Source organism: Coturnix japonica, chromosome 1 (genome assembly GCF_054131305.1).
Source record: "Coturnix japonica strain WE chromosome 1, WE-NBRP24, whole genome shotgun sequence".
Classification (NCBI taxonomy): Eukaryota; Metazoa; Chordata; class Aves; order Galliformes; family Phasianidae; genus Coturnix; species Coturnix japonica.
In genome coordinates, this window is record NC_140663.1 from 26,991,227 (window position 1) to 27,003,581 (window position 12,355).

General features: G+C 40.6%; 1 protein-coding gene across 5 annotated transcripts in view; it reads left to right on the forward strand.

Annotated features, from left to right (window-relative positions):
- The window catches only part of TMEM117 (transmembrane protein 117), a 188,464-nt gene that overhangs the window by 3,684 nt on the left and 172,425 nt on the right, over positions 1–12,355 (forward strand). For all 5 annotated transcript variants that reach the window (XM_015854821.3, XM_032443208.2, XM_015854812.3 and 2 more), the window contains exon 2: positions 1,677–1,981. In XM_015854821.3, the coding sequence (XP_015710307.1) occupies positions 1,705–1,981 (277 nt within the window). In that variant the 5' untranslated portion in view covers positions 1,677–1,704. The remainder of the gene's footprint in view (positions 1–1,676; positions 1,982–12,355) is intronic.

The window sequence follows — 12,355 nt, forward strand, 5'->3', positions numbered from 1 at the left end:
GCCCCGGCCCCTGGGGGCACGGCGGGGCTGCCCGGCCTGCGGGGGTTACGGGGCGTCTAACAGGTTGCGGAGGGAGTGGGGTGCGCGGCAAGAGGGGTCGGGCTCGGCACAGCGGGAGAGCTGCTGCTGTTTCAGAGGGTGGTTCCTGGAGCCCTCAGCCGGCTGTAACCCGGCATCCTGGGGCTGCCGAAATGTCAGCGCATCCAGTTGTTTATCTCCAGCCCCGCTCGGGCTTTAAAAAGGCTCGTGCCCGTGAGGAAATAAATAGGGAAACTTTGCTGCTCTTAGCAGGGAGATGGGAGAATGTGAAATAGTTTGAGGCATCCTTATGGTTCTAAAGGTGATTTGGTCTCCTCAGAGAGCTGCTCCTGAGGCTGCTGGGCCGGTGATCCCTGCCTGAAATCGCCCCATTCATAAAGTTGTCCACAGGGCTGGCACTTGTTTCTGTCGACTGTTAAATGTCTCATGCTTTTTCTGCTTTGTCGTCTGCAATGTGATGTTATTAGTTCCGAATGTTTACTAAATGCTCTGTCTGAATATGCTGAGAGCTTTCATTCTTTTGCTTTTAATGGATACATAATTCCTTGTAATTTGACTGAAATACTTCAGATTACGGAGTTAAGTTGTTTCGAAGGGACTACCTAAGGAGAGACGTTGTAATTTGAGCTGCTTGCGAGTTTCTAAAGTGAGACTCACCCACAGTCCAGGAAGGGATGGGTAACACATTGCTGTATTTAGGCCTATTGCTGGCACTGGGGTTTGATCATCTTTTCCCGTAGGGTAGATGACATTTACAAAGATCTGCACTGTTCACTTGAGCACACCGTATCCTTCAAGGATTTTGCTGTAAGAAAGAAGCAGATTATTACATATTCCTTTCTTTTTTCTTTCTCATTCCTACACTTGGAATCCCTTTGAATAACTGCGGCGTTCCACAGCACAAAGGCCTTGTATATCTCTGTGAAAACAAAGTGCTTCAGCGGGATGAAACAACCAATTTGTTGTGAGGAAAGGAGAAATCAAATGACAAACAGCTGAAATGTTAACCATATCCCGCTGTGTTTCTCTGCAGCTGCTCTACATAAGTTGACAAGTTTCAAAACACAGCTTTCCTATTTGTAGAACATGGTGCTCAAGGCGCTCTTTCTTTCCTGGTTTTGAAAATATCCTTAATTACTGGTGTGCTCCCTGAAGCTGATGAAGAGATTTCTAAAGGCTTCCCTGGGCTGGAGGAATTGCCTCTAGGAACTTTTCCACTGTGATGTTATCCCTTCATATAAGTAAAAGTTCCTGATGAGGTGAGGGACGTGTCTGAGAGCATCCAGGTGGTCAGGCAGTAGGAGCCTTCACTGCACTCACAGACTCGTTCCATTCTATATAAAGAAAAAGGTTCAGTCCAGATGTAGCATCAGAATTTGTGATACATGTCTTGTGTATTGCGGAACATGGGTGGAAGGGTATGTTGAGTTTCCTGTAGCCTGCCTTGTTCTCACACGCCATGTTCACATACCCTACTGCTGAGCTGAGCTTTTAAAGAGATGATACAGAAATGTTTGAGACTAAAAGGACTGTGCTATAATATATATGTGGTTTTTTTCTTGCTTTTACATTGGCAATCTCCCGTTTCCGTGATTCTTGGTATGTGTAACGTTGTGCATTTGTATCTTTACACACAGACAAAGAGCAGCTCTGAAGTACCTGAGGATGGATAAAGACTTCCGCTACTACTTCCAGCACCCGTGGTCTCGCTTAGTTGTGGCTTACCTCGTCATCTTCTTCAACTTCTTGATATTCGCTGAGGACCCGGTGTCTCACAGTCAGACAGAAGCCAATGTGATTGTTGTCGGGAACTGCTTCTCCTTTGTAACCAACAAGTACCCCGAGAGTGGCGGCTGGAGATGCCTGAAGGTGCTGCTGTGGCTGCTGGCCATTCTCACAGGGCTGATCGCTGGGAAATTCCTCTTCCACCAGCGCCTCTTTGGTGAGTTCTGTGATGTGCGCACGGACCTTCTGCTGATGACTCAGTCACGTCGCCTTTAAACTGTCCACTTACTGCAATTTCATAAGCTTTGCTATTAATCGCTTCAGATGTGTAGAGCTGCGTAGAGCTCGGTACATCAAAGCTTACATTGCTGTGGAAATTAATGCCGTGTCTGCTTACATGAATGCGATCCACAGTAATTTCAGCCAAAAAAGGTCTAAAACCAGAGAAAGCTGATGTGTTTGAAATAATTAAGAGATTGGTGATTTAAAATACTAAGAAAGTACTTTGTCTTCAAAGCAAATTTTAAATTGTATAATTTTCTCATCAGTCTGCAGAAAAGGCATTGTTCCTTTGGGCAGTGACACTGAATGTCTTGTCAGAAGTCTCATAAGTGCAACATGGGGTTGTGGTTAGTATTAGCAGACCTGAGATAAGGAAATCCTGCATGAAAACAGGAGCTCTACAGAAGTAGGAGCTGTCCTGCCACTTCTTCATACAAGAACAAGTTAATGAAACGGAAAGGTAGGAAATAGAAACAAACATGACAGCAAGTGCCTTTATGCAGGAGATGTGACTAAACTGGGAAACATACTGCCCATGGCACGGCTGAAGGGAAGGGAATGACCCCAGACTAAATTCCGAGTCCAAGAACTTTGGTGTAGGCATGTATGTAGAGAAAAATATCTATCATTGTCTTAACTGAGTCATGTAGTAAATGTAAAAAATGTTGCATCCGAGGGCTTGAGGCTGTTCCAGTTGTAGAGATAAATAGAAATCACATGAGAGGTTACTTCAGTCTGCCAGCTGCAAGTGTTTGATTCTGGGTATGTCAGAGAGATGCTGCTGGAGTGGGTGGGCCAGTAATGTGTTCTTGTTCTGTTGGGGCTGCAGGATGGATTGTTGCTGAACACCTCACAGCACATGAGTAATTGGTCATTTCCTCAGCCTGCCTCATTCTATTAAGATAAAAAGAGGACTGGTATTGTTTCAATAAATCAAATGTAAAGCTATTATGTCAAGGAACAAATAAGAAAAACAACTCTAAGAGACTTCTCTTAAAACATGAATTCTGAAAGATGGTCAAACATCTCGATAGCTATTTGGTGGACATTTTTACGTAGTGGTGGTAAGTGTAAAATATCCCCATGCAGAAGAGCTCCTGGGTGCTGCTCCGAGCACTGCTGTAATGATGTTTTCAGTTCTGCCTTCCAAAACTGAGGAGTGATTTTGTTCGTTTGGAGAAAATTAGGGAAAGTAATGGAAGTGATGACAAAATTACAAACTGAGCCCTATAATGAGAGGATTTAGAGGATAAAGGAAAGGTTAGAGAGTGACTTGCTCAAATTTGACTTGAAGGACAGAACCTTCAGTCCAGCAAATATATTGCAAGGTCCAGTGCTTGGAAGTGGCAAATAGCCAAAGGAGCACTTTTTTATCCTATAGTTGGAAGGCTACGTGATCAGTGAAATAAGGGATAGGCTGGAGTATCATCAAGACAAGTGAAGTTTTCTTTTGGAGAATATATTCTATTCTGGCTAGGTAGATAATTATGATAATTCCTCCTGGATTTGTAAACATGTATCATAGAGAGGACTTAGCTTAATGTGAATTTTTAAAGTGGCTTAAATCAGCATTACTGCCACAAGAAGGCTTGCCCTGCCTTCAGTGTCTGCTGCGTGTTTGTGCTCTTGTGTAGTTGCTCAGTGAAACAGGTTTGGGAGTACAGGCATGTTTGCTGTATCCACCTTCTATTTCCGTGAGGATCATATCTGATCCCACAGATATGTGTGGCAGCACAAAGAAGGAATCAATGCTGGGAAGCAAAAAACAGCCAAGAGATTCCTATCTGTGATGCACTGCTGGCTTATGGATATTTACGGTTCTGGTCTGGGGAAGTGATAGGGGTGTAGATACGATCTGATTCAGGCTAGCTGCTGCAAGCTCATTTTCAGAGCAGTTTAAGCCAACATGGCTCTGCCCCAGTCCCACCCAGCTGTGGGTTTTGGGCCTGCCTAGAGCCAGCGCTGCTATGGATGCAGTTGAGCAGCGAGCCAGCCTGGGCAAGCAGCGCTCATGGAAAACCAGTTGCTTCTGCCATCACTTGAGTGCCAGTGCTGATGCCAAGGATGGTGCAGCCAAATAGCCAGGGGCCATGGCAGCGTGGCCTCATGTTGGCTCCAGTGCTGTGGGATGGTGCCCATGCAGCGTGGCCATGCACACGGGCTGCTGCCTGCGATGCACTGAGAGCAGATGGTGACCTGCAACTGACAGCCTGTGTGACTGACAGCCTGTGTGACTGACAGCCTGACTGCGTGCTGTGTGCTGTGGCCATGCTAGATGTAAACTGGCATGTGTGGAGAGTGACAGCATCGATGTGATGATGATGTGGGCTTCAGAGGAGGCTTTTAGCTTGAGTGTATCTTTTTGGTCTCCAGAAGATTTGCATAGCCCATGCTGAAATCTTTCTTGACATTTACTTGACAATATTTTAAAGTCTTTACTGCCTAGAAATCCCACTTTGTACCCACTTTGTTTGCCTTCTGGATCTTCTAGCTTCAAGCACTTCGTACATTCAGCCCATTATTGCTTTTAATTTCCTTATTTCAAAAGAGATAGAGATGTTGCAAAATATTTGTCTTTTCATATAGATTTTTCTTGTTTTTATTTATTTTTTTTATTTTTTATTATTTTAAATCCTTGTGCATTTATTTATATTTCTCTGTTAAATTCTGTTTGCAGAGGAAATTGTGACTGGTTGTTTCTTGTAGCCTGCACATACTTTCCTGCTGTCGGGAAACCAAATAGCACCAGTCAATCTCCCTGTGTCAGATCTTGGCTCACAGTGTGTGCTGCAAATTGAAATTGAGAAGGATTAGTCTGCACATCTCACTTTAGATGTAGAGGACTGAAAAGGATTTTCTTTCCATGTGCCCTTCCTGCTCTTTTGTCCCTTCTGTATTTCTTGCTGCTGAATGTGCATTTGGACTAAAAAAATAGTGTTGTGAGAGCTGCATTGTAACAAAGTTTACCATCTATAACAGACACCATCTGATAACCGTGACTGCTGTGAACTGCAAAAATAATAGGATTAAGCTCAAGCATGTTATGTTCCTAAAAATGGAATGTAGAGGGGTGATAGCCTAAACATTAATTAGGCTTAATCTTTCTGAGACTACATAAAGATAAGACAGTAGACAAACTATATTGTTGTGGAATGGAAATCATGAATAGAGGACATGGTTGAGTATTTTCAATTGATAATACTCATTGCTACCTTAGCACAGTAACCTCTTAGGGCACCTTCAAGACACTGCTCACAACTTAGAACTCTACATTCTTGCTATTCAGTCAGAAAGAAACTTACTTCATTTAATAAACATCTCCAGTGATAAAGATTTCCAAAGAAAGCAGCCTTTATCTAGTACATTCTATATATTTTCTTGGCATATGATCAGAACAAATAGAATTTTAAAATTGCCTCTTGGCTGTTATCCACTATATTCTTTTGATTCATCACTGAGCATTATCTCGTGTTTGGTAGTCTGTAGTGTTCTGTCATGCTTTTTATTTTGCACTGGATAATGCAGGGTCATAGATGAATATTGGAAGTTTTGGGGAATAAAAATGTACACCCTCATCATTTCTTATTCTCTGTGTGAGAGTTACTTGAGGAGGGAAAAAGCAGTATCTTCTTTGCCCTTGCTTAGAGAGTTATTGGTTTATTTTCTGCTTTATTAAAAGCAGAACGAGCTTAGAAACTGGCCCCATTAGATGACAGTGTGCATTCAGAAAATGCATTCAAATCTTACATGCTTCCTTAAAAGAAAGTCATGAATAATCTCTTCGTATTGCTCAGGGGCACTGTCTGGAAAATAACACAGTATTCAGTGTGTAGAAAGTGAATGTTTTAATCGGCACCTCCTCAGCATTTGTACAATTGCAGTTCTGTACTCAAGCCTTGGGCCTAAATTCTGAGTTTAGAGAGGGACTCTTTGGTTCTTGCATCAATATATAATCATCTATAACATCACATATATCTAAAATGGTTTTTGATTTATGTAGATTTTTAGCAGCGTAGATAAATGAGAAGTATTATTGGACTGAGTGTCTTCATTTTTTTGCAGTCCAACATCTTTGCTTTGACTGATTTCCATGAGTAATAAAGCATAGCTTTGTTATTTATTATTATTTATTAAATAAAGCAGACGTACTGAATCAGTTTTTCAAAGTATAATTACTAAAAAATGGGCAGATATGTGCCTGCTTGTTTTTCTGATTCAAAGTGATTACAAAGTCCAATTAAAATCTGTTATACAGATTTAATTTCATTCAGTTGTTAAGGAGTATGCCCAATTTTTAAAGTTCACTTAAAACTGGTTGGAAATTAAATGCTTAATATGCTATAACAAACTATAGAAAACAAGGTTAACAGAACTAAAGCTGTATTCCTTAAAACAGGTGGGCCGTCGTAACACGTAACAAGCAAATCTAAGCAGTTGAAGGAATGTTGAATTTAATTTATTCTCCCCTATAAATGATTGCAGTACGCAGTTTGTCTAGAATTAAATGATAATCTGAGCGTTGTAGACACAGAAGTGAATAAATAAAGCAGTCATTATAGGAATTGCACTGAGAATTGCATGCGCTAATGTTGAAGATTTTTTTAATGGGCAGTGGTGCCATGCTGGGACCAATTTCACGACAGACAGTTTCAAACAGAACACCCACTGAGGACCTGTTGTCTGAAAACATAACTCTCTTTGTCAAACATTTTATCTAAAAGGCTCTAAAGGATATTGCAAACCTATTATAAACAGACTCTTCAGTGTCTGCTTTTATGCTGAGAGGTAAAAGTGCGTAACAACTGAAGCAATGAATGTATGCAGATTGCAAGAGGAAATTAGGCAGAATGGGATTTAGTCAGGATGATAATGTACTACATAGGAGAAAAGTGAGTCTGTCAGGCAGCTAACTGACAAAGGATACATTTGTACAAGAGCACATACATGATTAATTAGTATCTTGAATATCAGGGGTCATGTTAAGGTAAAATCTGGGCTGCGGTATTGCAGCTAGTGTTGCTGTGGCATAGTGCTTGTGCAACGCCTAATGAACTAAATAAGAAAAAAAGATGTGGCAGGATTTTTGCGTGGTTGTTTTTCAGCCAGATTGTCTCCCATTCTCGCTTGTTCGGAACCTTATGAACAGCCGTGCTAATGTCTGTAGCAGCAAGCAATGGGTGCGTGACAATACTTGCATCACACTGTAACCCAACTGACATGGCATATTCTTTTCTTTTGTCAGCTCTGTAGCTTAAATTACTATAAGACCTGTCACTTAATACCCAGCCACTTTGTTCCTGCTTTTTCTTTTCCTGTGATGATTTCAACCCAGTAGAAATCTACTAATGTGATAGCTGGTCAAACAAACAAAACATCTTCAGGAGCCTGTTCAATATGAATTTTAATAACATTTGTTAAGTTTATGCTGTTGAAGACATTCAAGGTCTGCTGTGGTTACGTCACAGTCAATTCACCTCTTTTGTATCCAGAAAAATGTCAAAGCAATACAGTCAAGTTATTTTGGTTGTACAAAATATGTGCCAGAAGGCCAATCTAACAGCTAGCTAATAATAACACACAAAGGGCTGTGAGTGTGCATTTCTGAAAGCCAGATTCCTCAGCACAAAAAAAAAAAAGAAAAACCAAACAAAAACAAAAAACAACCCAGAAACACCACTGCAAGATAAAAAGCAAGAAACTGCCAGACAGTAGGCTCATTGGATTCCAGCTATGGCAAATTGCCAGTAATAAAGATGTCAGTTTAAAATGAACTTTACACTGTTCATCAGAGAGACCACATGTGACCTTTGAAGTATAAATAAAAAGCATGCAAATGACCTCCTCGATTCTTCATTTACATTTGCATTTTTAGGAAAGCTGTAACTTCTGCTGCTTTCTATCATTAGGTTCGATGAGAAGAACACTATTGTCTGCTGTTAGCATTAACTATGGAATGTCTGGTACCATATTACCAGCAGAGTTTAATTGGAATCATTGAAGTTGGAAAAGACCAGTAGGATCATCCAGTCCATCGACCCATCCCCACATGCCCACTAACCATGTCCCTCAGTGTTACATCTCCTCTGCTCTTGGATGCCTCCTATGATGGTGACTCCATCATCTCCCTGGGCAGACTTTTCCAGTTTCTCACTGCTCTCACTGAGAATAAGTTTTTTGTAATATCCCACTGGACCCTCCCCTGCCACAACTTGAGGCCATTACCAACAGCAGCCACAACAAGCTTATTTTTGCAATGAAAACTTTGATTCTCTTGGAAACACGTCTCCCTTTCCCCCAGCAGCAGCACGAGAATGCAGGAAGAGCTGTGTGTGTGAGATTATCTGTAATGGGAAGACTCTAGAGAATATTTAGCATTCAGTGCCTGAAAACTAAAAATAATCTCATTGCTACTTAGTATTGATGTGTCAACTGATGTGTTTTGATCTCTTTGATGTGATGTTCAGATTTTTCTTTCCATTCGAGACAGGGAGTGATTTTGGAATGATGCCTGTCACTTGCAGGAATATGTCTCAGTCCCCCGATTTCTAGAAATAGAAGTGAGTTTATTACTAGCAGGATAAGCCTGGTGGGCATAGTGCTGGTACAACCTAGTAGAGGGGCAAATTTTTTCTTTCCTTATTCCATGCAGTAAGGAGATAGAGGATATATTAGTGTGCAGCATCACTTTGCAGCATGCTGTTGGAAGACCCCAAGGAAAACACAGTCTCAGTGGCCATGGTGTGCCCTGTTGAAGGTCCCCTTAGGCTGTCAGAGTGTCATGAAGGTCCTTCATGTACCAGACAGTGAATGCTGCAAAAACAAATCCAAAAGAAGTGAAAAGCTGAGTTTTCCCTTAAGCTCAGCAAAGATTTTTATTAAGACATGAGTTAGAAAATTATAATCAAGATTTCAGTTCTTGCACATTTTGTTGCCTGCCTGTGCAACTTACAATATAGTGAATTCTGCCTTTTCCTTTGCTTCATGCATCTATTAATTGATCAACCAGAATGATAAAAAATATACATCTTATGCATATCCAAATTGACCATTGAATAGGTTATGACAGACTCAGTGGTTTATGTGTGATTATCAGTAGTTTAATGTTATGACTTAAAAGTCTTCGGAATAACTTTATTGGTTAAACTTCTCCCACTTCTGGCTCAATATCTGACAGTGGCCTACCATAGATGCCAAGGAAAGATGGTGCTGATAGTTTTCCAGCCTGTAACAATTTGTTCAGATTCAAACAAAAATAGGTCTATTTTTGGATGCCTTTGACAGTAATTCTGAAGGCAAATAATAAAGCTAGCAGTCAGCAGTAGTCTTTGTTCCTGCCTACCTGTTATTAAGAAGCAAGTCCTCCACGATTTTTAACATTTTCTCATCAACTTCCAAATGTATCAAGTTCTTCTTCCTCCCACTTGTGTTAAAATATTGGAGAACTTGTTGATTTGGACCATTTGCCTGGAGGCCAGAAAAACTGCAATGTTTAAAAACAAGCCGTTGGTTGAAAAGAGGGAGATTACTCTGCTGATGTCTTCCTGTCTTAAATTGCTTTAATTCCTCTTTCCTCTTTGGCACTGGGATATAATCTTTCAAAGTGGACAGCTGCTTGTAGCTCATGTATGTGCATGCTAAGTAATGTTTTCTATTTCTGGATTACTGATGCCATGGTGCTGAGAAACACACTTTATTTAGTACTAATGCAAAGAGGGCACCAGACCTGTGTGCTGTAATACTTAATTTTAGTTTGTGTGGAGGAAAGGGAATAAGGCCTAAAATTGGATGAATCCTAGTTTTAATTAACAAAAAAAACCACTAACATCTTAGCTCTCTTGTTGATCTGTGGTCAGGGGTATGGGTGGACATAAAATATGAATCTTAATTCACACTTGACAGTGTAATACGTTGGGTTTCATGATGTATAAAAATGAAGACGATGTGAATACTCTTCATAATCAATGGGAGCACACTACAGCTCTGCTGCCTGCACAGGAGTGGCCTACAACTTGTTCAAGAGAGTGTTACTCTTAGCATTCCACCAGCACCCATCGACACTGGAGATCTGAGAACCTTTTTGTGTCAAATGTTATGGTCTTGTCATATATTTGATACTAAGGTCTCATTTGATATTGTATCCTGGGAAAGTAATTAAAAAAAAATTAGTTCTGTTTCCAGTGATACTGTATGAGTTTCTGTCTGTAAATCAGCTTCTCTGGATAAGAGTTTGTCCCTGAAAAGTTACACCACTTCTTGTGGAGCACATGTTCCTCATTCACTTTGTACCATGGGTACTGCACTTGAAATCAGATTGATGCCTGATATGATTCCTTTAAAAGACCAAAAGTGAAACTGAGAGTTCCCACTCTGCTTACACTGATGTATATTGAATCCCTCTTTTTTCATTTTTATAGTTACAGACCTTATCCCTTGAGAGCTATCCCATAAAGCCATCTTATAGTATTTTGTCATGTTGAAGGAAGCAAATTAAGTACTTTCTAGCTATTTACTTGCTGTGATATACTATAGAGGCCTGTAGTAGACTATAGACTTCTATAGAAGACTGTTTCCTTGGAGTAGGAAGAACGTGTGTATTTCTAAGTACATCAGCATCAAAAAGGTGTCTTCATCAGTATGAAAAGCCCTATTTGTTTAGTGGTGGTGGAGTAATTTGTATTATTTTTAATCCTACATTTAATCCATAACTAGACCTTTCAAGGAGTCTTAGTGAATATTCTGTAACCACTGTAATGTCAGAATTCATGGTTTTTTCCTCACTGCTGTACAAGATGGATTGAATGTAATCTAACAAGACATCTGTAGAATAATTACTATCTCAAAATGAGTGAAGATATTTGATTCTGTTGAAGAGGTTTGGGTTCTTTGCTCTGAAAGGGAGAAATTCTTCCCCTGAAAGAGACAGAAACATTCAGTAGCAAGACTGAGAAAGTGCTCCATAACCTCAAGGAAACAAGTACAACAGATACGATTTTCTGTGTCTATTCCTTATCAAGACACTGGCATCTCAAGATTGAGAGCGTTGTGTTGGCTATTTGAAGATGAAAATGTTGTGCCCTAGCATGGTACACATGCAGAGCACTGGATCTGAAAGCTGTCTTCCTGACGTGTATGTATTCTTTCTTTTTCATTTATGCTCCGAGATCCAGGAATATATAAATTGTCTTCTACATGAAAGCAGGACAGTTGCACCTCTGGAGGTGCTTTTCTGTAACAGTATCATATTTCCCTTGGAACTCAGGTATTTTCCCTGGGAATGTTTGCCATATTAACATAAAGAGGTGAATGGAATGGGTTGTCTTCCTGAATAGCTCACCAGCATCTTTCTCCTTTAATCGTTTCCATTGTGATCATTTTGAACTGTCTGGTGCATCAAACTCCAGAATTTGAGTAGTTCCTGAGCTTCTTTTGCCTCTTGCAGTGGGTTCTGCAAAGTGCTCTACTTGAGAGACTCCACTTGAGAACTCCATGTTTGCTGCTGGTGTGGTACTGAAGTTTGTGAAAAGCGAAGCAATCAAATACTCACCATCAGGAAACTAATGCTTATGGTGACCTTAGGTTTTAATGGGTTAATGATTCACTCCTTGAACTCTATGGATACTTTCTTCCTTAACCATCTTTCACTGGAAATGGGCTTCCTACTGGCTGTAGTAGTCTATGGTAGAAAAGCTGATGAAATGCAAGCTCTGAAAGTATACCAAAATTTTGAATTCTATAATGGTCACTTTCACACTTAGCATAAATTTCACACCTCATAAAATCAGAATCTTACCTTAGCCAGCCTGTGCATCCTCATTGCCCTTTTCTTTCACATTTCTCACCAAAATACTATCCAACGACAAGTGACACAAAACTCTCCAGACTGTATCAGAATGCCTTTCTGGTTATCATCTATCGAGTGAACTAAATCTCAACTTGGCTGAGGCTCTTATGAGGCTGTCTATGAAATATGAATTATTGCCTCTTGGATTTCCAGATACAGTATGATATCATGAAATTGTTTTTGTGGACTTGGTGTAAATCATGTGTCCCACTAGGAGTGTATTCTGTTCCAAGACTCTCAAAGAATCATAGAATCCTTAGAGCTGGAAGGGAACTCTGAAGGCCACCAAGTCCAACTCCCTTGCAATTGAACAGGGACACCACAGCTAGATCAGGTTGCCCAGGGTCTGATGCAGCCTCACCTTGAAAGTCTCCAGGGATGGGGCATCAACCACATCACTAGGCATCCTGTTCCAGTGCCTCACCACCGTCACTGTATAAAATTTTTGTGGCTCTTTGTGAGGTGCCA